At 47.0% G+C, this 23,583-nt stretch overlaps 1 protein-coding gene across 1 annotated transcript in view; it reads left to right on the top strand.

The window, feature by feature from the left end:
- The first annotated feature begins 625 nt into the window (after positions 1-625).
- The window catches only part of LOC144111878 (uncharacterized), a 137,961-nt gene continuing 115,003 nt past the window's right edge, over positions 626-23,583 (top strand). Inside the window, exons 1-6 of the mRNA XM_077644906.1 lie at positions 626-658; positions 721-758; positions 5,178-5,302; positions 10,273-10,353; positions 10,659-10,723; positions 23,225-23,259. Of these exons, the coding sequence (XP_077501032.1) occupies positions 725-758; positions 5,178-5,302; positions 10,273-10,353; positions 10,659-10,723; positions 23,225-23,259 (340 nt within the window). The 5' untranslated portion in view covers positions 626-658; positions 721-724. The remainder of the gene's footprint in view (positions 659-720; positions 759-5,177; positions 5,303-10,272; positions 10,354-10,658; positions 10,724-23,224; positions 23,260-23,583) is intronic.

A 23,583-nucleotide genomic window follows, 5' to 3' on the forward strand; every position in this document is an offset into this window, starting at 1 on the left:
GTTGGCAGGGACTAAAGTGGAGAGGAAAATAATCTCTCTACTTGTAGAGGAGGGACAACCTGCCACATTTGGCAGGTGCTAAAGCAGAGACAAGAAAATCCCCTCCACTTGTAGATGAGGGACCACCTGCCACAGTTGGCAGGGGCTAAAGTGGAAAGGAAAATAATCTCTCTACATGTAGAGGAGGGACAATCTGCCACATTTGGCAGGTGCTAAAGCAGAGACGAAAATCTCCTCTCCACTTGTAGAGGAGGGACCACCTGCCACAAATGACAGGTGCTAAAGTGGAGAGGGAAATAATATCTTCACTTATAGAGAGGAGGGAAAGGCTGGAAGGCGGCTGCCACAAGAAGAACCCAGAGGGCAGCTACCACGGACGAAGAAGGTTCTGATGTGGATGGAGGAATGCGCAACCTGAGGGTGGTTGCCACGGGAACAACCGGTTGGTAGTTACCATGGAAGGCGGTGGGCCAGTCAGCCTATTCCAAACAGCTTTCGCTGATTAATGCACTAAGCCAACAACCTTAGCTCTTCAAGCAAGAAGAATTAATGCTATTATATTATCATCGTATAATGATAATCACACACCCAATAATCTTTTGTTTTTTTTCCTGCTGCAGGAGTATAAGGACTTCAAGAGGAAGGTCATTAAAAGACAGTAAGTCTGCTCATGGCACTTAAAAAGACCTCGGTTCTTAACACTGTACACTTTTCTTGCAGCAATATGATTGAGCAGTTGGAGGCTTCATCGAGGCAAGGTATGTGTCTTTCTTTTTTTTCCTGTTTATCGCAGGACAGTCTACCACATTTGTAACAAATGTACAAAGCGACTATAGTTGCAACAAATGTGTTTTCTCTTGTCCATGTAACTATTGATTGATTGATTTACCAATTGATTAATAGAGTGATTCATTGAGGAACACACAAGCCAGGCCATTTTTGTTATCCCTACAATCTGGGGTTGAAAATACTAATGTGTTCTGATGTCGCTGATAGGAAGATTCTGGCGTTTGTAGGTGTGGGCTGTATTTACCTGGCCCACGAAGCTCTGCCTCAGCGCAGTCTATGCGGCACTGTTCATAGACGAGTACCATTGCTGCTACAGTTGAAGGCAGATTGAAAATTATCCTATTTTTAGCTTGCCTTCCTTTCAAAATCAGCTGGCACTAGTTAGAAAATATGTAGCAGCAGCAGCGGCTTTATGCAGCAGGAGCAGCACCAGCCATCGAAGATGATAAGCGGCTGTTGTCCGGGGTGACACCACTTGCCGCTTCTAGTTGTGTCGTGGGAAGTTTCCCTGGAAGCGACAGGGAGCGGTACACTGACGCGCTGCTGCACCAAAGGTGCGATGATACCAGCACTTACTGGTTTGAAGAGGTGGGGCAGCACTACGTCGGCAAGGTGAGGCCTGGTGGCGGGAAGGCGAAAGAGAGCAGGAGGTCGACAGTGCGGTGATTTGATCGGAGAGACGTGTGATCTGGGCATGGAAGCCGTCATGAAGGCTCTGAAGGTCCACGCGGGAGGGAAGAGATGATGGTGGGGTGGGAGGCTGGGACACTGCGCCGAGAGAAATGTTGGAGTAGGAAACGTCCATGTTGGATGCCGCCAGCTCAGCGTGCTTCTCCAAAGCATACCGATAACGGCAAGCGCTGAAAGAAAAACTCACGCAGGAAGGCTTGGTTGAAGGTGGCAGCCTTGTCGCCCAGGAGCTGCTGGAGTCGCCGCAGCAACTGTGTTGGTTTGCAGTCCCCCAGTTCTTCGGAGGAGATGAGCTGCTGCAGGCGGCGATGTTCCGAGACGGCTGTTCACTTGAGCTCAGCAGCCAGCGTGTCAAATGGGGCTGAGGCGGGCGGAACTATAAGGAGGTCGCAGACTTCAGCGGCAATCTCAGGTGGTAGCGATGCAGCGGCGTGATGAAACTTCTGCGCTTGGGTGGTGATGCGGCCAATAGCAAACTAGCTTTTGACTTGAGTGAGCCAGAGTTGAGGATTGGCCGGCGAGAACTAGGGAAGGCGAAGGGACAGCACAGAGACTGCACCCTTCTTACGCTGCTGCTGCGTAATACCCTCCTCTGCTCCGTCCTTCCAACTTCTTACTGCTCGTCAAACACCAGGTCACGCATCACATTGTGACCACTGGTCCGACCACGCATGCTCGCCTGTCGCCTTGCTCCAGACCGTTAACAGATCACCCGCAACGAGTTTGAACACATGCTTGAGCTCGGCATTATCCGACCTTCATCTAGCCCTTGGGTGTCCTCTCTACACATACACATGGTACCGAACAAATCCCCAGGAGACTGGCGTCCCTGTGGTGATTACGCGCCCTCAACAACACTACCATTCCAGACCGTTATCCCTTACCTCGCATCGCGGATTTTACCACCGCTCTGCATGACGCTACAATTTCTTCTGAAATCGATCTCACCAAGGCCTACCACCAAATCCCTGTAGAACCAACCATCCGATGTACCCAAAACTGCAATCATCGCACCATTCGGCCTCTTCGAATACCTCCGCATGCCATTTGGCCTCTGTAACTCTGGCCAGACATTTAAACGCTTCGTGGACAGAGTTACAAGGTGTCTAGCTTTCTGCATGGCCTACATCGATGACCTTCTCATATTCAGCACGATACGGAGCAGCACTTGCTACACCTCCAGCAGCTTCTTCTTCAACGTCTCTCTAATTACGGCCTGATCATCAACAGAGCAAAATGTGAATTCGGCAAGTCGGAGCTCGACTTCCTTGGCCACCGTGTCAACAGCTCCGGCATCCGGCCTCTCCCATCAAAAGTCCAGGCCATTCAAGACTTTCCTCAGCCTGCCTCAATCCGCAAGCTCCGTGAATTTCTTGGCCTTATCAATTTTTACCGCCATTTCATCCCTCACTGTGCTGCACTCCTCAAACCACTGATGGACATGCTTCAAGACAAGAAAACAAACTCCACACAGCTGACATGGTCTTCAGCTGCTCTGGATTTTTTCCAGACCGCCAAAGCAAAGAAGCCGCCGGAAGTATTGCTTTTCTCGATGTTCTCGTTCTCCGCACTCCCGATGGGCTCGCCACTACCGTATACCGAAAGCCCACACATACCGGCAAGTACCTCGATTTTATATCTGCCCATCCCATAGGCCACAAATGCTCCGTCATGTCCGCTCTGTTCAAGCGAGCTGGTCGTCTATGTTCTAGTCCTGGCCTTCTCTCTTCCGAGCAGCAGAAAGTTCGCGTCGACCTTAAAATAATGGCTACCCCCGTCAGATGCTAGACAAGAACGCCGCTGTAAGGAACCTGCTCAGCCCCAGTTTGTTGGGCAACAGAAACGCGCGACTGTCCCGTATTCCCGGGGTACAAGTGAGGCTCTGGCGCGAATATTTGCCAAATACGGCGTTCGAATTGCGCACGTACTGTCCAGCAAGCTGAAACAGCAGCTGTGTCACGTGAAGGACCGCCTAGAGCGCACATGTTACCCCGGCGTTGTATACAAGATCCCCTGCAAGGATTGCGATGCATCATACATTAGCGAGTCAGGTGATTTTAAAAGAAGAATAAGGGAACACAAGAATGACGCCAAGAAAGGTCGCACTTCCTCCAACGCACTTGCAGAGCATGCCCAAATGATGCAGCACACCATTGACTGGGAGAACGCCACAATCTTGGACACGAAGAAACCTTTATCTTCACGATTACTTCTCGAATCATTTTACATACAGACGACCAAGAATGCTATCAACAGGACGAGAGGGAATCTCCCCGATATCTACGCCCACTCACTGTGCAGTCAAGTCCGCTTATAAGTAGCGGCCCATTCCGCCCATCCTCTTTGTGAACAAGGGACCCGTATGGGTCTCGAAACGTCATGTGTTAAATATTTTTCTTTGGCGAGTGTATGTTTCTTGTGCTTCCAGTATGCTTCCCCCTCGCCAGACAGGATTCTGTCGAACCCTTGATTACGAAACTATCCGATTTCGCTCTCCTTGCTCATCCGCGCCCTGATGCACCCCTACGCCTCCGACTCCGGTGTTGGAGCCGTGCTCCACCAACTCGTGGATGGTTCTTGGAGGCCTCTATCTTTTTTCTCCCGCAAGTTTTCCGCTGCCGAAAGCTGCTACAGTACTTTCCGCCGTGAACTTTTTGCCATGTATATGTCCGTGCGGCATTTCAAGCACTTCCTTGAAGGTCGGCAATTCCACATCACCACCGACCACAAACCACTTATTTTTGCCATCAAATTGGGGAGCGGTAAATTCTCGCCCCGTGAAATTAGTCACCTTTGGTACGTGGCAGAACTCACGACCGACATCAGACATGTGCAAGGTCTTCACAATGCCCCGGCGGATGCTCTGTCACGTGTTACTGCTTCCCTCGCCTCCGCTGCTCCACCACTGAACCTCGACTTTGCCGCCCTTGCAAAAGTGCAGCAACATGACACGGAAGTTATGGACCTTCGCAGGAACCCACGTTCGCCGGTTTTCCGTGAAATTCTCCTCTCTTCGTGCCCTGTCCCCATCATCTGCGACACTTAGGCCAGCACTCTGTGCCCTTTGGTGCCCTCTGCCTTTCGTTGTCTTGTCTTCGACGCCCTCCGTGGCCTGTCCCATCCCGGAATTCGCGCCATGCAGCACCTTCTCACAAAACGTTACGCCTGGCCTGGCATCAACAAGGACGTGCGCACCTGGGCCCGTGCCTGCCTGGCTTGCCAGTAGTCTAAAACTCAGCGACACACAACCGCTCCCTTCGGCTCGTTCCCTGACTGGGAGAAAATTGACTGGGAGAAAATGACTGGGAGAAAATTGCTGCTTAAATGCGAGTATGTCTGAAAAGTAAAAAAAAGTATGGTCTATAAATGTGTGTGTGTGTATATATATATATTATGTATGCATGTCTTTCTCGAATCCTGTTTTCTTTTTGTCTGCCACCATTATTCACCGGCTGAGTTAATTTATTGTACAGGTAACTATAAAACATTCACATTGATCTTAGAAGCACAATTTCAATCTCAAATACCACGGGCATTTTTTGTGGTTCTGCAGCTTCATTTGTGTAAAGCTGCTTGTGGATGTCATGACTGGTAGGAGCACTGGCAGGCAATTGTTGCTTTTGTGCAGCTGGGAAACGGAGTCTTTTCTTTGCACAAATGCACAAGGGATGCGGGTGTACTCTTGTTCGGACTTGCAGAGTGTGCGCCTCTGGAGAAGGCGATCATCAAATATGAAGGCACAGCTAAGCGGCTGCGCATGGATGGGGTCCAGCAAGAGCAGCAGGTGAAAGCTACCTCGGACAAACAGCGGCTCGCTGTACAGGTAGGTAGGTCCGCGTAGGACCGTCGAGGTGTTTGAGTCATTTCAGTATAAAGCCTGCTGCTACCTGTTTTGCCTGGTTGATGGTGCTTGTACATATCTGGTGAGTGATGTATTGCCACACAACACTCTGCTCAAACAAGTGTGTGTTGCACAACATTGCATAATGCTTTTTCACCGACATATTCTGCGTATCAGTTCTCATACTGCACCTGCGTAGCGAGGAACTATGGACATCTTTGGAATAAACACAAGTAATTACCGGGGCACTTAAGTCTGCTTACATGGAAGAATGCGAAAGCATGGAACTTTCTAGAACGTGGGTTTTTTCTGCGACATCAGTACGTGATTTATTTTTATTTATATTATTTTTATTATATTTTCGTTTTAAATTCAATTATGTTTAAAATTTTCTATTCTTTATTATGTTTTTTACTTCATTTATTTTACGGTTCACGTCCAGGTGCTATGTTGACGTCTATGGCTGTTTTGACATCCAGGTGCTATGTCAACGTCCGTTGCTATTGTGTTGTCGAAGTGTAATTACAATTAAGCAATTACAATTCATCAAAAAATAACCAAATGTTTCCCACAGCAAGATCTAATCACGCACTAACACAATCAAACTTTTGCACATTTATCTTCACAGAATGATATAATAATGCAGAGAAAGTTTTGATGACGCAAAACACGGGACATAAACACAGGCTATCGTGATTTAAAAATGTAATTTTTTTTGTTTAAATAATTAAGCAATTACAATTCATCAACCAAATGTTTCCCACAGCAAGATCTCATCACGCACTAACACAATCAAACTTTTGCACATTTATCTTCACAGAACGATGTAATAATGCGGAGAAAGTTTTGCTGACACGAAACACTGGATATAAAAATGGCTATCATGATTTCAAAGTGTAATTTGTGCATTTAATTAATTAACTAATTACAATTCATCAACCAAATTTTTTCCACAGCAAGATCTCATCATGCACTAACGCAACCAAACTTTTGCACATATATCTTTATAGAACGGCACAATCGTGCAGAGAAGCTATGTTGACGTCCGTGGCTGTTGTGACGTCAAAGTGTAATTCTCGCATTTAATTAATTAATTGCACCACATTGACAAAATTTTTCCCACAGCAGGATCTCATCACACACTAACATAACCAAACTTTTGCACATTTATCTTCAGAGAGCGATGTAATCGTGCAGAGAAAATTTTGCTAACAGGAAACTCTGGACATAATGCTTTCACATTACAAAGACGAGCATGAAAGGAAAATGACTGCGCAAGTGCTTGTCTCACAATTAAATTTTTACTGGAAGGCACAAACGTTCATAGCTGGAAAACAAAACAAGGGCTAGCAAAAAAAAACAGTTATAGATGATCAGTGCGATTGATGCAGTGAAGTACATGTTAGCATTAGTGTTCCCTGCCCTGGACGTAGCTGCCGCTGGTGGGTTCATGCTGTGTGAATGGGTGACGTGATTCAGTCCGTCAATCACCATGTGACGTTCCGCACACACACTCCACTGCCCCCAATCCAATCCAACAGTCGCTGTGGGACACACCTCTCTCCCTCACTGTTCCCCATTTTGTCACTCTTCCCTACCTGTCCCTTCTCACCCTGTCTTCCCTCTCCCTCCTCTCCCCAAGAGGGAGATTCCCCCTTTCACTTTGCCACCTGCAACTCTTGCCACCCACCCTCTCTTATAGTCTTCCTTCTCTCACTTTCCCTCTCTTTGAAGTGGAAAGGACTGCCCTCTCTGCTTTTCCACTTGCCAGCCCGGGTTTTGGACAGACTTTTTCAACATGGGTGTTCAAATGCTAACGAAATAAAAAGAAATTGGCAGTTCTTTGCTTCGCTTATGTCTACTGATGCAGAAATTTCTTGTGAAGGTATCTTGCACAATATTGCATGCGAAAAAAAAATAATTGAGCAGGCTTACCTTATGCCGCATTATTTGTGAATCTTGGTGAGAGAAAACGCAAAGGTTATTTTTACTCCATCTTGCTCCTTTAATCTCTTCCCTCAAAGGTGCAGTCCACGAGACCACTCGTTATCAGACATACTGCTATCACATCTTAGCTAGTAACTACTTATAACGGGTACACACACCCGCCGCAGTGGCTCAGTGGTTATGGTGCTCGTCTGTTGACCCGAAAGACATTGGTTTGATCCGGGCCGCGGCAGTCAAATTTCGATGGAGACGAAATTCTAGAGTCCTGTGCACTTGTAATGGCAGTGGTTGACATTTCCAGAGCCCTTCACTATGGTGCCCCCATAGCCTGAGCTGCTTCGGGACGTTAAACCCCCATAAACCATAACGGATGCACAGATGTGCACTGAGCATTTCAAAGGCATTTTGAACCACATTGGTGGCGTCTTATGATCGTGCATCCCCATTCCACACACCGAATACCAAAGCCTGCCACTTTCTGCGAACTCAGAGTATGAGGCAGATGCCTACATCGATTAACTCTTCTAAGAATGAAGGTATTGACTCTTGTTTAAAACATATTGGGCACTTATCATAACATGCAACTCTGTGTGATCAACCAGAGCGGGTGAAAGCTTACGGGTGCAGCAGCTGTGTCATCTCTCGAAGGGACGAAAAAAAGAGTTGAACAAGAAAGAAAGAAGGGGGGGGCTATGTTTGAGGGCTTCGGAATGGGGCATGTGGTATTTTGCATTTCGCCTGCATTAGAACGACCACCGAGGTTGGAAAAAGCAAAAGAAATGAAAGTGCATGAGCCTTTAGACAGCAATATATAAGGGCCACTATCACTGCCTCATGTTGATAGCAGGTTGAAAGAATCAGGAGGTGAAAAAAAAAATGATAGAACAGACATCCCACAAAACACAAGGAGGGCTACGCAACATATAACAAACGTCTACAAAGGTATATGGAAATGTTTAGAAGAAATCTATTTTCAGATGGTCTGTAGACAATGAGGAAAAAAGAGGTTTTATATGCCTGCTAGTGCTCCGCTAAAAAAGATCTAGAAAACTTCTTCGCAAGAACTCGTTAAGAACATATTTAGACATTTTTATTTTTTGCAAATGGCTGCTTATATGAAGCCTGTAGACACCAGATCAGTATGCTATATATTTAGAACCCTCTAAAATCAACTAGTGGAATTTCATTAGGTTTAGTACTCATGCTTTATTTAGAGCTGCTGATTTTGTTTGCTCAGATATCTGCAGTATAGCTCGAACTGCAAAGGGTGGGCAGCTGCCCTTTGCAGCATAAATACACATGCGAATGAGGCAAGAAAACCTACTTCATCAGTCTCTGCCATAGTTTCATCAGTTCATTAGTTTCTGCCAGCGGTGTGCGTGGAGCTTGAAACCAGCATAGTCGAGAAATTGTCTCGCGCTCTACTATGTACGGTATGTCCAACGCACATTCTATATTGCTCTTATTACTCTTATTATATACTGACTTCGAAGAAGAATGCTATTTGCAACGTTCGTTGCGTGGACATTCCTGCTGCCTTAACGGCTGTGCGGAATTATCCTATGTTAATTGGCGCTGAGTCATGTACATGACTAGCTCAGTCATCACTAATCACCAAAATAAAAGACGCATAAAAATGCATATGATTGGACTTAGGTTCTGCGTGGCGTTAGTTCATATCTACCGACTGTGTATGCCAAGTACTTGGACATATATGCAAAGATATGTTTGGAACAAATTGCTGTTAAACAACTTCACTAAAACATTCCCGAGTAAACTTCTCGTCACAGAAATTTTTAAAACATTGCATGGAAAACATATATTTAGAGAAGTTTTTAAAACGTGTGTGAATAAACCTCTTTTGTCAGTATGTTTTTAAAACGTTTGTGGATAAACCTCCAATGCTGAGATGTTTTTTAAACGTTTCAATCACGAGTTAGACGTTGCTAGATGTTTGGAGTTGTTTGAAGACGTTCTATAGAAGTTATGTGTTTCGTGGGATGCACCACACCCACGTGCATTGGAGTGATGACGATAACTGGCTGGAAATTGTAATTTAAAGGCACCAAAACCACACACACACACGAGAGAAGAGAACGGGATAGAGCACCTGTCCCATTCTCTTCTCTCGTGTGTGTGTGTGTGTGGTTTTGGTGCCTTTAAATTACAATGGTCAATTGCCAACTAGCCCAACAAAAAGGTCTCTTAAGCTGGTTGGAAAATCAGATATCCCTGTGTGTTTGTCCCCAAGCCATCTCTGCAACCGACTGTGCCCTAACCGCTGAGCCACCATCAGGGGCTCAACTTGGCAGCACCAAAATATCTGTGCGGAAAGCAGCATTTTCGTATCTTTGAAGCATGAAACTGTTTGATACTCTAGCCTGGCATTGTAGCCTTGTTTCAAATCAAAGTACCCTGGCAGGCATGGACAAAAGGGTGAGGTTCATATGAGGCAAGCAGGTTGCCAGCATCCCAGCTCCAGGGATCATATGAGCAACGGCTGATACCATCACAGGAACTGTTGACGGTTTAGGGCAAAAGTAGGTATGAGTGAGTGTTGGAATTCAGAGTGAATGAGCAGAGGCACTCGCACCTGCAGCAAAGCATGGTAAATCATGTTCTCAAAGAACTACCACATGTTACAGTGTTGGCATGTACGGGCTCAGCAGGCACACACTTGGCAGGCAAGCTTTTACAAGCCATCTCCGGCATACCATGCAGCTACACTGTGGGCGCAGCTGTGGCTCATAAAGGGAGATGGCAAAAATGGAGGTAGCGAGCCTGGTGCTAATGGACTGTTGTAGTCTTATTTAGCCATTTTTAGCTAAGTAGCGCGTGATTGGTGGTAGCATGCTTACCACTATGCTTCTGCCAATCATATTTTACTCTCCAAGCTTGCTGCAATCTCTAGGTTGCAGAGCGAAAGTTTTGGTGTAGAGTAGAATGTTGTATTTGCTATCTGAAGAGAGCTGATGTGGGTTGTGCTCTTTGCACCTGCTTTGCAGCAATCCACCAAGGTCAAAATGGAGTTGAAGGAAATGAAACAACAGTGGGAGCAAGTCGAGGGTGAAGTGGAGTTCTGCAAGGTGAGCTTTTACTTCTTTTTATGCGGCGAATGCGTGTGAGGCTGCAGAAAGTAGAAGCCATACGTCACAAAGCTTAGAGAGGCGAGCAGCACATATCCGATGGGATAGCGCTGCTTTCCGCTATCGCGTCGCCTCCATGTATATGGTCTATTCATGCACTTTCGCATTGTGTTCGCTGCCAGATCTGTGTGGAAGTGGAAACCAACTACACTGAGGCTAAACATTTTGAAAGAAAAAAAAATAGGAACGCTGGGGCATGTTCAGGGATTTTGTACACTTACCCCCCTTTTTTTGTTCCTGTGCAGAATGCTATTCCGAGGTTCATAGAGCTGCTTCGTGAGGAACAAGCGCAAACAGCTACGCTGCACCGGTGAGCTTGTGTCATGTTACAAGAGTTGCACTGGATGAAATATGTCTCTAGAAGCTTGCTGGTTGCTGTCCACTCAAGGCAGAGGGCGTTCTTCTCATGCATTGGATGCAATAACGTGGTAGCGTTAGAGCAAATGTCCAGTGAAGACCTTGGGGCTACAATGAAATTCCTCATTGGTCTACAGGATTGCGACATCATTCCACCACCGTTGCATGTAGCCTGTGAGGAAAGAAAAACAGTTATGCTGAAAAGAAAAATGGCTGAGCTGGTACTCAAAGCGATGCCCCTTTCGTCTTGAGCCGGGCATGCTACCCTGCCATGGAGGAGCTTTGAGTGTGATAAAAGGAGGTCTTGTGTGAGCACCTTGCACTGCAGAGTAGGCTGCACAGCAGGCAAAAACATCCAGTTAATTAAGGTTACCAATTAGCATCGCCAGTTAATGTTGCCAACTAACAAAGCCTTTTTGCGTATGAACAGCCGACAGCCGCTTAATGTATTGTAGTGGCACCGGCATGCGGCGGAGTACTTCGCAGCTCCAAGAGATGGCACTTAAGGAATGCGTTTTGATTATGAAGGGTGTGAAGCAGAAGAAGACTTGGAATGACAGTGCTGAGATGGGGTGAGTGATAAAGCATTGTGTTGGAGAAAGAAAAGAATATGTAGGGCCCATGTTAGCGAACTGGTGTAGAAAGAGGACCTCAGGCCATTGATGGGATCCATTAGCGCTATCGTGTCATGTCCTTAAGGCAGAGCTCAAGGGCCATTTGCAACTAAATTTTACTTTGCCTAGAATGCCTCTCAATATGTTGGGTGCATCATAAAAATAACTGTAAGAATGTTCTACACTTAGAGAATCAGCACTGGTGTTGAAAAAGCTCTATAACAGGCGATGCGTGCACCTGGTAGCGTATGGCTGAATTGGTAGCGCGTCCCCGACTTTCCGAACGGCAACGCTATCGCGTGTTGGTTTGGACAAGAGAACAAAGAAATCAAACGAAACAAAACGAAGCCGTATTTATTCTTTAAAGGAAAAAGGCCAATAAGAAATGGAAATGAAAACAAGAAAACACACACTCAACACGCGTACAGCACTACAGAATAAAAGGAAAGAGTTCACCAGGTAGTGAGCGTCCCAGGTGAAGCGGGGATACCTTGCAGACAGGGCGAACGCGGTCAATGTAGTGCGACGCTGCTGGCAATGCGACAAAGGAAGCGGCGGAAGGGGGCCAGGTGGTAGTAGGAGCGGAGAGGAACACAGGGAGACGCCGCTGGTCTCCCGTCAACAGCCCGAAGAACTTGGCAGCTGCAGGAAAAGCATAGCCAGGTCCCGTCGACAGTGTCACAAAATGCCAGAGGCTTAAAGCAGGTTATCCAAGACTGCCTTTTGGCAACACGGACTCTCAGACCATCGGCTGCCACCTCCACACTTGCAAAGAATGCAGGAGGCTTGCGTCTGTGATCCAAGAGAGGTCACCGGCAGCATGGACCCAACGTCCGACGGCTGCCACCTCCACGCTTGAATGATCTGATCTCTACTGCGTTGCCTTCCTTTACACCTTGGCTCTCTGACATGTTAGCTCTCCGCTCCTCGTGCTCGCCGCGCTCTTTGTTGCCGTCGCCTCGTGCACACCCTTTGCATGCGCACATGCGCAACGCTGGGCTGGCACACGCAGCACTCCGCTGTCCGACGGACCACTGTCGACGCACTGCATTCGAAAATCCACGATGATTTGGTGTGCACCTGACATATGCCCACCCTTCGAAAAAGTTTTGTCGCAGAAAAAACTGCCATCGGTGCACACAACACGAATGTTTACGTGGGAAGCAGTTGATGCACGAACAGTAATGTTCACGTGATAAACTGTCAAGTTAGACGCCGCCGTAGTCACCGGACTTTACACAGGACACATGGAGGCACATGGAAACGCGCACAGAGGGAACATGTCAAACCTTATACACAGAGGGTCAAACATTATGCATGTGACAAAAGGGAAAATAAAAATAGTACAAAATATCAGACACAAACTTTACACATGTGTATACCATAAAGGTGAATATGTACACACTGAGCAACACATAACCGGAGAACGAAAGAAGAAAAACAACCCACAAACACTACCAGGCCACATTTGCACAGGTAACAATTGCAAACACCGGATAGTAATAGTATACATTGGGTATCACTCTCCGGCAATTATAAACCACTCATGCAATCAGCGCCTATGTTTTCTGAGCCTGTCAGCCTCTTCGATTAAACAACGAAAGATGACGCTTGCACGGTCTCTTGGGACGCACGCTCTTCGTACCGCTTAAGCATATTGATGTGAAAGAGCTTCTTAGTGTGGCCCAAGTTGATCCAATTATCCACGTCACTGCCAGAAACCACGAATGGACCTCTTCACTGCATTACCAGTTTATTGTGGCTGCTCGGCAAAAGAATGAGGGCACAATCTCCAACCCTTAAATGCCGCTTCTTGCTGTTCCTATCTTAATATCTTTTCTGAGAATGTTGGGCACTCAACAGATTTTGATGTGCTGCTCTCACAGTTTGCTCGAGACGTTTTCTTAGATCGAGAACGTTTCATAGGTTGCCTTCGTGTCTTCTCCCAGCTCTTCCTTTGTCCAGAGCTCTCTGAGAACTGCGAGCGGTCCTCGAACATGTCCTCCAAATATCAACTTAAGCGGAGAAAGCCCCAGACTCGCCTGTGGTACCTCGCTATATGCGAACATCAGCGGAGCAATATAACGATCCCATGTTTTGGGCTGCTCTAGACTTAGCTTCCGCAGCATCTGCTTGAGTGTGCCGTTAAATTTCTCCACCATCCCATTGCACATCGGATGGTAAGGTGTCGTGCTGAGATGTTTCACCGCCAAGAGATAATTGAGCTCTCTCATCATTTCGGAAGTGAAATAGGAGCCCTAGTCACAAAGGATCTCTCTCGGAAAACCTATACGTTAGAACATCCTCACCAAACCTTCAGCCACGATTGCTAAAATCTATTTTTGGCAGAGCCACGGCCTCGGGATACCGCATGGCAAAATCGATGAGTGAGAATATATCTGTTCCATTTCACTGATGTGGGCGACAGTGGACCAGCAATATTGTTACGTGGCGACCCGCTGAAGAGTGAGGCGAGATGTATGATAGCAGTGAGATGGTGTTTAATGGCGGCTGCCCTAGCGCGAGTGCTCCGTCCCGCACCACTGCCAGCGTCATTGTCTTCGTGACACTACCCGAGGCTGCCGAGCGATCGTCCCGATCGTGAATCGAAGAAGATATCGACGAAGAGTTGCGCTCGATGGTGATAGGTTCACAGGACGCTACAATAGAAATGGCATGGTGGTGAAGTGCTGGCCGCCACGATGAAAGAGATTTGCGAATGAATCCTGGTCCATGAAGCTTACGGGCCGCAGGTCGCCAGGAGCCGACGGCCGAAGCCCTAAGACGCACCGAAAGGCAGGGGCAGGGGGGCTGTGTGTTCATGTGTGGACAGCGTCTCGGGCCGGTCGGGTCATGGGGTCGGGTCGCAGCGGCGGCGTCATGTCGTCGTATCTTGTGATCAAGGCAGGGGACGGGGCTTGGGTGAGCGGCGATGTCAGTTCGGGCTTGGCAGGCTGGAGCACGGCCGGCCGACGCGGATCAGGAATTCATGGCCGACGACCACGGTCGACACAGGACACTGAAGCTCCGAAACCAGGATAGGGGATGATACCCCGCACCTCACACCAAATGTTACGTGGCGACCGGCCGAAGATTGAGGCGAGATGTATGATGGCAGTGAGATGATGTTTAATGGCGGCTTCCCTAGCGCGAGCACTCCGTCCCGCGCCACTGCCAGCGTCATCGTCTTCGTGACAATATCGGCAGCGGCCCGATCAAATGGAGTGTCAATAAGAGGCATGAGTCCCAATAGAGCTTTCCCTACTTTGCCTTTCGGGCTCGTCCTTTGGCAGGAGTCGCACGAGCTGACATACCTCTTAATCTCCTCCTGCACTCCCAGCCAGTAGAATTGTTCCAGAACTCGATCTGTAGTCTTCTTAATGCCCTGGTGCCCTGCCAACGGGCTATCGTGGGCAAGCCTCAACACTTGTGATCGGCAAGACTTGGGAGAAGCACTACCTGTCGAACCTCTCTGCCAGAGGCGGTACAGCAAACCTTTTCAACAGCACATGAGTGCGAAGTGCCGTGCTTGCCATGGAACAAGTTCCCTACTTTCAACGAACACGCCTTCAATGACTCATCGTCTCTTTGCTATGCTTCTAACATTTCCTTGGTGAACCTCCTAGGACCAACGCTTAAAGCAGTATTTTCTCTCCTTCGTCCAGAAACTTCCTTTCCAGCCAACACCACTTTTCGGCCCTCGCCCTCACCATTTTTACTGGCGTCCCCGTCATTGACTATTTCAGGACATAATTTAGCAACACACCCCAATTTCTTCCAATTAATACCTGGATTTGGCGGCTCACGGGCCTGTGGTATATTTCCAATTATAACATCGTATAATGGTGTCTCCATGCACTTTACCACGGCCGTGCCAGTGAAATAAGGGAAAGCGATATAGACTTCTGCCTCGGGAACTTCCAGACTACTGCCATCAACAAGGAATACCGTAGATGTCGAGCCAGTGAGAGCTGAGTCAGAAACTAGGGCTCTCTGCACCACTACTGTATTGCTCCCCGTGTCCCGTAAAACATGTACGGGTAGGCCTCGGAGCTCACCCTCTAGTACAGGCATGTGTTTGGCGTCTGCAGGCTTTTTCCGGACAAGTCCGACCACCACCTTATCCTCAGCTTGTTCAAGCCTATCTGCAGCTGTGGACACCGTTTCGGATGCAACACACTCTGACTGAACACAACAGGACGATTTCTTCTGGTTTTTATGCTTTTTTTGAGCAGGAATTACATCATGCCCTGTTTTTCGGCAATAAACTCAATAAAGCTGCCTTGGCTTAGACAGACAGTCGGCAGCCTTGTGTCCCTGTCGGTTACAAATGAGGCACCTCCCTGACTGTCTCTTTGATGGAACATCCTTTTCCCTCGGGACGCCCACCTTGAACAATTCATTGAACGAAGACAAATTTCTTTGCCGCTCGCCCTCTGGAAAGTTGTCTGCTGCCTCAGCCATTTTGTCCAGTGTCTTGCACTCTCTTTCTCGAAAGAAAACTGACAGACGACTATGACAGTTCCTCATGAACTGTTCGGCCACCATCAAGTCACGTAAATCATCGTACGTTATGGCCGTTCCCGACATCTCGACCCATCGATCGAAAAGACTGAGCAAACGTGCTGCGTATTGCTTGCCTGTTTCTTTATCAAGTGGCTTACTTTCAAGAAACCTTTTGCGATAGCCTTCTGCTGTAAACTGAAAATGTTGGAGCAAGGCTAGTTTTGGCTTATCATAATTCATTGAATCTGCTGGGGACAGTCGACCGAGCACACGGAGAGCTTCCCCAGTCAAAGACATACTGAGTGCTGTAGCCCATTTTTCCTTGGGCCAGCTGTGCCCTTCTGCGATTCGCTCAAAACGTTAGAGGTATGCATCCAAATCATCCCTGCGATCGTCGAAAGGCGGGATCAATGTGTGTGGACTAACCGCTGCTGAGGGCCCCTGTGCGGATTCTTGATTACCCCCTCCTGCTTCTGTGAGCCTTAATTGGAGCTGCAATCTACGCTCTTCAGCTTCTGCTAGCAACTCTGCATGCTCACGTTCGGCTTGTGCTTTGCGCTCCTCAGCCTCTGCTTGCACCTTGGCATGCTCGCCTTCGGCTGCTCGTGTAGCGTGTTCCTTTTCCTGCTCAGCGGCAACCCACGAGCACAGCTCGGCGTCTTTCAACCCCAACTCTTTGCCTAATTCAATTAATTCCTTTAGCGTGCTCATCGTTTCCTTATTAAAAAAAATTCATCAATATAAGTTAAACGGCTTCGTCCTGTCGCAGACGCCAATTGTCGAGAATTGGTAGCGCGTCCCCGACTTTCCGAAGGGGAGCTCTATCACATGCAAGTTCGAACAAGAGAACAAAGAGATCAAACAAAACAAAAACGAAGCCGAAGGAAAAGAGCCAATAAGAAACGGAAACGAAAACAAGAAAACGAACACTCAACATGCGTACAACACTACAGAATAAAAGGAAAGAGTTCATCAGGTACTGAGCGTCCCAGGTGAAGCGGGGATGCCTTGCCGACAGGGCGAACACTGGTCGATGTAGTGCGACGCGTCACTGGCGATGCCTCAAAGGAAGCGGCAGAAGGGAGCCAAGGGGTAGTAGGAGCGGAGAGGAACACAGGGAGATGCCGCTGGTCTCCCGTCAACAGCCCAAAAAGCTTGGCAGCCGCAGGAAAAACGTAGCCAGGTCCTATCGACAGTGTCACGAAATGCCAGAGGCTTAAAGCAGGCTATCCAAGTGTGCCTTTCGGCAACACAGACCCTCAGTCCATCGGCTGCCACCTCCGCACTTGCAAAGAACACAGGAGGCTTGTGTCGCTGATCCAAGGGAGGTCACCGGCAGCACGGACCCAACGTCTGACAGCCGCCACTTCCACACTTGAATGACCCGATCTCCACTGCGCTGCCTTCCTTTACAGTAAACCTCAGTTCTCTGACACGTCAGCTCTCCACTCCTCATGCTCGCCACGCTCTTTGTCGCCTCGCGCACACCCTTCGCACACGCACACGCGCAACGCTGGGCTGGCACGCGCAACGCTCCGCTGTCCGACGCACTACTGTCAACACACCGGATTTGAAAATCCACGATGATTTGGTGTGCACCTCACAATGGCACAGTCAGGGACATGATGAAGGTATTGACCACTGAGAACCTTCCTCAAGCCGTGCCCAATCACATGAATATATTACGGACGGCATGAAAGGCTTGTGGCTGGAAATAAGGCTTGAGCCTCATTGGCAGCCCTGCTGTGGTACTGTACAAGAGTGTTTCAAAATTTTAGGAGCAGTTACATTGCTAAAACACTGGTAGACATCGAGGCACGAACACGCCTGCTGCCTTCCAATGCTCATGCTGCATGCATTTCCAAAGTATCGAAAACAGCTAACGTTGTCCGGCATACGGCGGTCCCCTTTATTTCACAAAGCGTTCTGGTGAGTTTCTTGCCTGGATGGGTCAAAATGAATATAAAACCCACATCACCTATTGCATTTTCAGCCAAAAAAGACAGTTTTTGCAAAGGCTCTGCTAGCAGAGCAGACATCTGAAACAAAAGGCGGTCTCTGCTTGCGTGTGTCCGTACGCAGTGCTGGAAATTCTTGCGATCAGCATTTGCATCGCTAATTGTACATGCTTGGAATGCATGTCCCCTCCCTGCGCTTTGTATGGGAAGCAGTTAGCTTCCGAAATGCCCCCGAACTGCTGGCCCTAGCAGCCCCTCTTTAGACCGAGTGGTACGTTTTTATGTTATTTTCAGCACTTGATAATGGTGGCCTTTTCTGTTCTCAAATTTTGGTTTGAAAAATGATTATTTTTGCGAAATATTTCTAATGTATTTGCCAAAAGTAACCGGGCAACGACGGTTTGTTTCTTAGCTGCATAGTTAAGCACTCATGGCAGCCCTCAAGCTCTGAATGTGTGTAATGTAAAATGAATGCTTGTACTCACTTTGTGACACTTTTTAGTTTTTAAGGCTGCTGTAAAGGCTCTCTTATACAGTTTAGAAGCAAAAACCTGTTACAATTGTTTTCATTTACGAAGACTCCATAAAGTATGTCACAATTTCCATGCACGTGGGATTATTGAAGTACACACGTCTTCCTTTCGGTGTGTCATCGGCACCAGCGTTGTTCCAAAGGGAGATGGAGAACCTTTTCCGGGGGCTGCCACATGTTGTAGTATATTTCGATGACATCCATTTCACTGGCTCGAATGATGTAGAGCACCTTCGCAACCTCAGGGATGTCCTTTCTCAACTCCGTGGTGTTGGCCTTAAGTTGAAGCTCGACAAGTGCCATTTTTTCGTCGAACAAGTTGAATACCTTGGGCACATCATAAGCAAACAAGGGCTGTCTCCAAGTTTGAGCAAAAGTATCTGCCATCCTTCTTGCACCTGCACCCTGTGACGTCAAGGAACTCCAAAGTTTTTTAGGACTTGTGAACTTCTACAGTCGTTTTCTACCAAACCTTTCCGGACGCCTCCATCCTCTGCATTTGCTTTTCATGAACGAGAAGAAATGGGTGTGGGAAAAGGAGCAAGAAAACACATTCAGTGGAGTGAAGCAGTTAAAAGCATCAGCTCCAGTCCTAGTGCATTTTGACCCAAAAAAACCATTGTGTCTCAGTTCTGATGCCTCTACGTATGGGAATGGCGCAGTTTTGGCACACCGAGAATCTGATGGTCGAGAACTGCTCATTGCTTTTGCTTCCAGATGTTTGTCTCGTGAAGAGCTGTGCAGCCTGCCAATCTTACCTGCGTACACCGCAACGCATTCAGCATACACCATGGCCATTTCCTCAGAGGACCTGGTCAAGGCTTCACATAGACTTTGGGGGCCCATTCATTGGTCATACTTTCCTGGTCATTGTTGACGCCTACTCAGAATGGGTTGAAGTTTTCCCAGTGAGTTCAATGTCAGCGGATGTTGTTATCAATTCATTCTGAACAGCATTTGCACAGCATGGACTGCCGGACCTCATCGTGTCCGATAATGGACCTGCCTTTGCAAGTGAGCAATATTTGGAATTCTTGACACGTAATAGAATACGTCTTGCATGCTTGTACCTCCCTACCATTCAGCTTCGAATGGCATGGCAGAGCATGTCGTACAGACTGTCAAGAACAAGATCAAGAAGAGTGGATCATTTCAAACCCATATTTCACGGTTCTTATTACAGAACCATACCACATGAAATCACAGGCAGTGCACCGTGTTAAATGCTCATGGGAAGGATGTTCAAGACACCTTTAGATGTTCTTCGCCCAAGTCTGCATAATTGAGTGCTGCTGAGACAGCTTAGACAGAAGCTGCAGGCCGATAAAGGATGCCATTCTTCTCCATTGCCAAATGTGGGTGACCACGTATTCACATAGAATTTTCAGCAGGGGCCACCGTGGATAGCTGCACGTGGTACAAGCACCACAGGCCAGTCAGCAGCTGCAGCCTCTCTCAGTGACGGTACTGTCTAACACAAGCTCGGTGACCACCTTCACCCTCAATCCCAAGAAGCCTCCCAGCCAACCGCTGGGCTCCTGTGACACAAGACGCTTTGCAGGCATCCAGAAACTGTGTGTGACACCAACCTTGCTTGAGCCAGCCTTGAGTGACACTAATGGCACAGAAGAGACGGCTATATACTTTCCTAAATCAGTGTGCAGCACGCGCATGCCCCGGTTGCGAAGAAGCTCTAGGAGCCGCAAGCTAGTGCAGCGCTACTCACCATAATGCTCTCCTTGAACAATCTAATGGGGGAGGACTGTTACAATGTTGTTCTCATTTCTAGTTTCGTTTTCATTCAGTCGTTCACGTGGCGCCACCAAGAGGCAGCGCCACGATCATGTGAGAATAAAAAGGGCACGGCACGGGCAGTGCATGTGTGTGGTTTGCACAGTGGAACACAGTGTGTATTCAGAGTGTAGCCATTGATGGCGACCGCCGAGCTTGTACGCCTCTCGGCAAGGGCCATCATGCTCGTAACAAAGCCTGTTGCTCAGTTACTTTTTGGAAACGGGGTATTGACTTCTAATACGGATGTCAACTCTCATTTTCACTGCTCTCTGTTGGCGTACTACTAGAAAAACGCCTTTTTACGGAGTGAAAATTTTTATTGTAGTTGGCCTTTAAGTGTCACCCAAATCTTTTTGGCTCATCCTCTTTAATTCAGAATTATCAACAGCTGACAATATTTTTGTTTCTGCAGAATCCAGTGGCATATGGTTATATAACAGTTTCTGTATGGGCGTGGGTTGGCATGCTGTGGCTGGGTTACTCTTGCTTTGCCCACTCGCTTCTCTGGTTGGTGGACAGCGCCTGTAGTCGTGGCCACACATCATATCTATGAAATGGAACGTGGCATGTCTGTTGTGGCACTGAGCCCAGCTATGACCACAGCAAAGCAAGCATTAAAAGCAGCCCAACACCGCATTGAAGCTTTGTGCTAAAGTTTGCGTTGAAAGTGCCTCAAACTTCATAGCGAGGTTAGCTGTGGGCTACATACATGAAGCTTCCTCAAAACCTGGGCCCGTTTGTGCTCGGTTGCTGACCCAAAAGACGTGGGTTCAATCCCGGCCACGGCTGTTGCATTTCTATGGAGGAGAGGTTTTAGAGACCCGTGTACTGTGCAATGTTAATGCACATTACAGAACCTCAAGTGATCGAAGTTTCTGGAGCTCTTCACTACGGTGTCCCCCCTCATAGCATGAGTCGCCTTGGGATGTTAAACCCCAATAAACCAATCCTAAACCATCTTCCGTTCAGTTCTTCTGTATAAAGATAGGTTGAGGTTATCTGTGCAGCTTCTTTTTACTTTCGAGCAATTAAGGCACCAATGGTAACCGTGCCAATGGCTTGGAGCAGGTGGCCAAGATTTCCTCAGCCAATTTTCACAAATTTACAAAGCACATGCCATATGACATATAACACATCAGCTCTCTCCTATCTAGAAGCACCTGAAAGCCAAAGATTGTATTGGCTAATAACATTGGCAGTGAAAGCTATGCAATGCACAGGTTCATGTGCAGTGGGCAGACTTAAAGCAGCACTGGCATTTGTGGCTGTTGCTTTGATTTTGTCAAAATCTGCTGTTGACCTCTGCATCGCTGCAGAGGAGGATGATACCACATTTCGGCACTAATTTTCACATGCCATAATGAAACATAACAGCAGTGGTGGTTTTTCTTTTCTGAAAGACATTAGAACCAACTGCGCTTAACAGTCAGTGCGTAATGTGTAAAAATGTATCGGAAAGTTTTTGGTGGAAATTAATGTGCCTTTGATTTGCAAAGTGCCACCCTGATCAACGCGAAGAACGCATACAGAGACAACTTGCGCTGTGCTCGAGAGAAAAGCTCCAAGAGGAAATTTTTTTTTCTTGCTACAAGCAGAATGAGACAAATATATGTGTGTGAGCTGGGAATGGATATGTCCCTCTTTAAAAGGAATTTACACTGTTTTGAAGATGCATTAAATAACACAAGCACACAGTGGCCATGTAAGTAAATATTCCCAAACTTGCATTGAAGGACGTTCTTTATTTCTTTTTTTTATTTATCTTTCAAACTGAATACAAAAAGCAATCACAAAAATTTGTTGAGCTAATAGCCGAAGCTAGTAGAGGCCGTTTACACTGTTATTTAAGCAACAGGATGCACGCAAAGAAGAGAGAGTTCCGAGCCATTTTAATTTCTAGTGGCACGGTATTCCATACTTTAGCCCCATTATACTCGATTAGGTGCTGTCAGTGGGTGTTTCAGGTTATAGGGTAGTTAAAATTTATATTGCTTGCATGCCTGGTATTCCTGTTAGGCAGCACAGAAATGTTTGAAGGAAGGCAATTGTTTCGTATAATAATATTTACAACCATCGCGGTTTTCATTTCATACAGCAAAGGAAACTGCAAAATCTGCAACCTATTGAACTAGGAAGTACTGGACTGATACCTGTTGGAGTATGTTATTATACACAGTGCTCTTTTCTGCAAAGAGAAAATTTGATCAATATAGGACCTGTATCTGGTAGCCCTCGATTCGCAGCAGTATATGTTAAATGGCAAGTTAGAGAAATTGTTTACTTAGAGAAAATTATATAATTTTTAGCACAGTTATGTCCAGAAACCCCCATGTGTTAAGTAGAATGTAACAAGCTGAAGCAAGCTTACAGCACAAAGTATCAGTGTGTTTCCACACAGCATGTCTAAAGAAATGCTGTGGGGAAATCCTTTTTACTGTGCATAATTAAGATTTTTTTTTTTGCGCAGGTGCTGTTTGCTCTTTTGAACATTTTTTTTTCACCCAGTCTAGTTCAGTGCTGTGAAGTGTCACTGTGTGGCACTTAGGCGTTGTCATGTTTGTTTTTTGTTGTGTATAAGATGCTGTATGTAAAGTTCATATTTTTTTTGTCCAACTTATGCCGTTTGCAGCTTGTGCTACTGGAAGTAAAGTGTCCTAGAAACTTCTTATGTTATTTCTTTGTGTTTTGCATATAGTATATGGAAACCATTTCATAGGCACATTTTTGTTTTGCATATACTCTGTGAAAAATTATACTCCATGTCGTTTTTTGTTTGTGTATCGCTATGTGAAAACTATGCAACTGTAGTAGGTGTAGACATTCTTTCCTGTATTTCCTGGTGGCAGAAAGAATAGGGCAATTCTGCGGCACCCTTCTTTTGATATCCTTAAGTGTGCAAACATTGATTTACTGCCCTAACGAGCAAGTAAAATAAAATGATCAGTACAGTGGGAGATTCAGTGGTTGCTGCGGCAAAATGGCTGTCATTACTGTAACACCGTGAAGGAAGCGTGTTCTGTTTGTTTGCCAATCCTCTCTTCATTGTGCAGGTCTTACGAGGAGGAGCAGCAGCTGCCCGACGATGGTGGGTGGACACCTTGTGGGGGGTTGCTGACTGGCAGCAACTTTCTCTCTCTTTTCTCTGTACTTGTGATTGGATATTGAGCAGAAAAAAAAAAAAAAGTGGCACTTGTCGTGCATGGGTGGTTGTATGCAAAGCATGTATACTTGTGGGATGCTACCAGGGATAACTGTAGCCTCAGCTTTTGTTGAGTCGTAGCCTGTTCAGTCAATGTTTTACTGAGCACCTGTGAGACAGCGCAAGGGATGCTGATGCCAGTGGCTGCACCCTCATCTTAAAGCATGTGGCACAAGAGTAGTGTAGCTTGCGCTTCATGAAAGTCTGTGT

Source organism: Amblyomma americanum, unplaced genomic scaffold (assembly GCF_052857255.1).
Source record: "Amblyomma americanum isolate KBUSLIRL-KWMA unplaced genomic scaffold, ASM5285725v1 scaffold_12, whole genome shotgun sequence".
Taxonomy (NCBI): domain Eukaryota; kingdom Metazoa; phylum Arthropoda; class Arachnida; order Ixodida; family Ixodidae; genus Amblyomma; species Amblyomma americanum.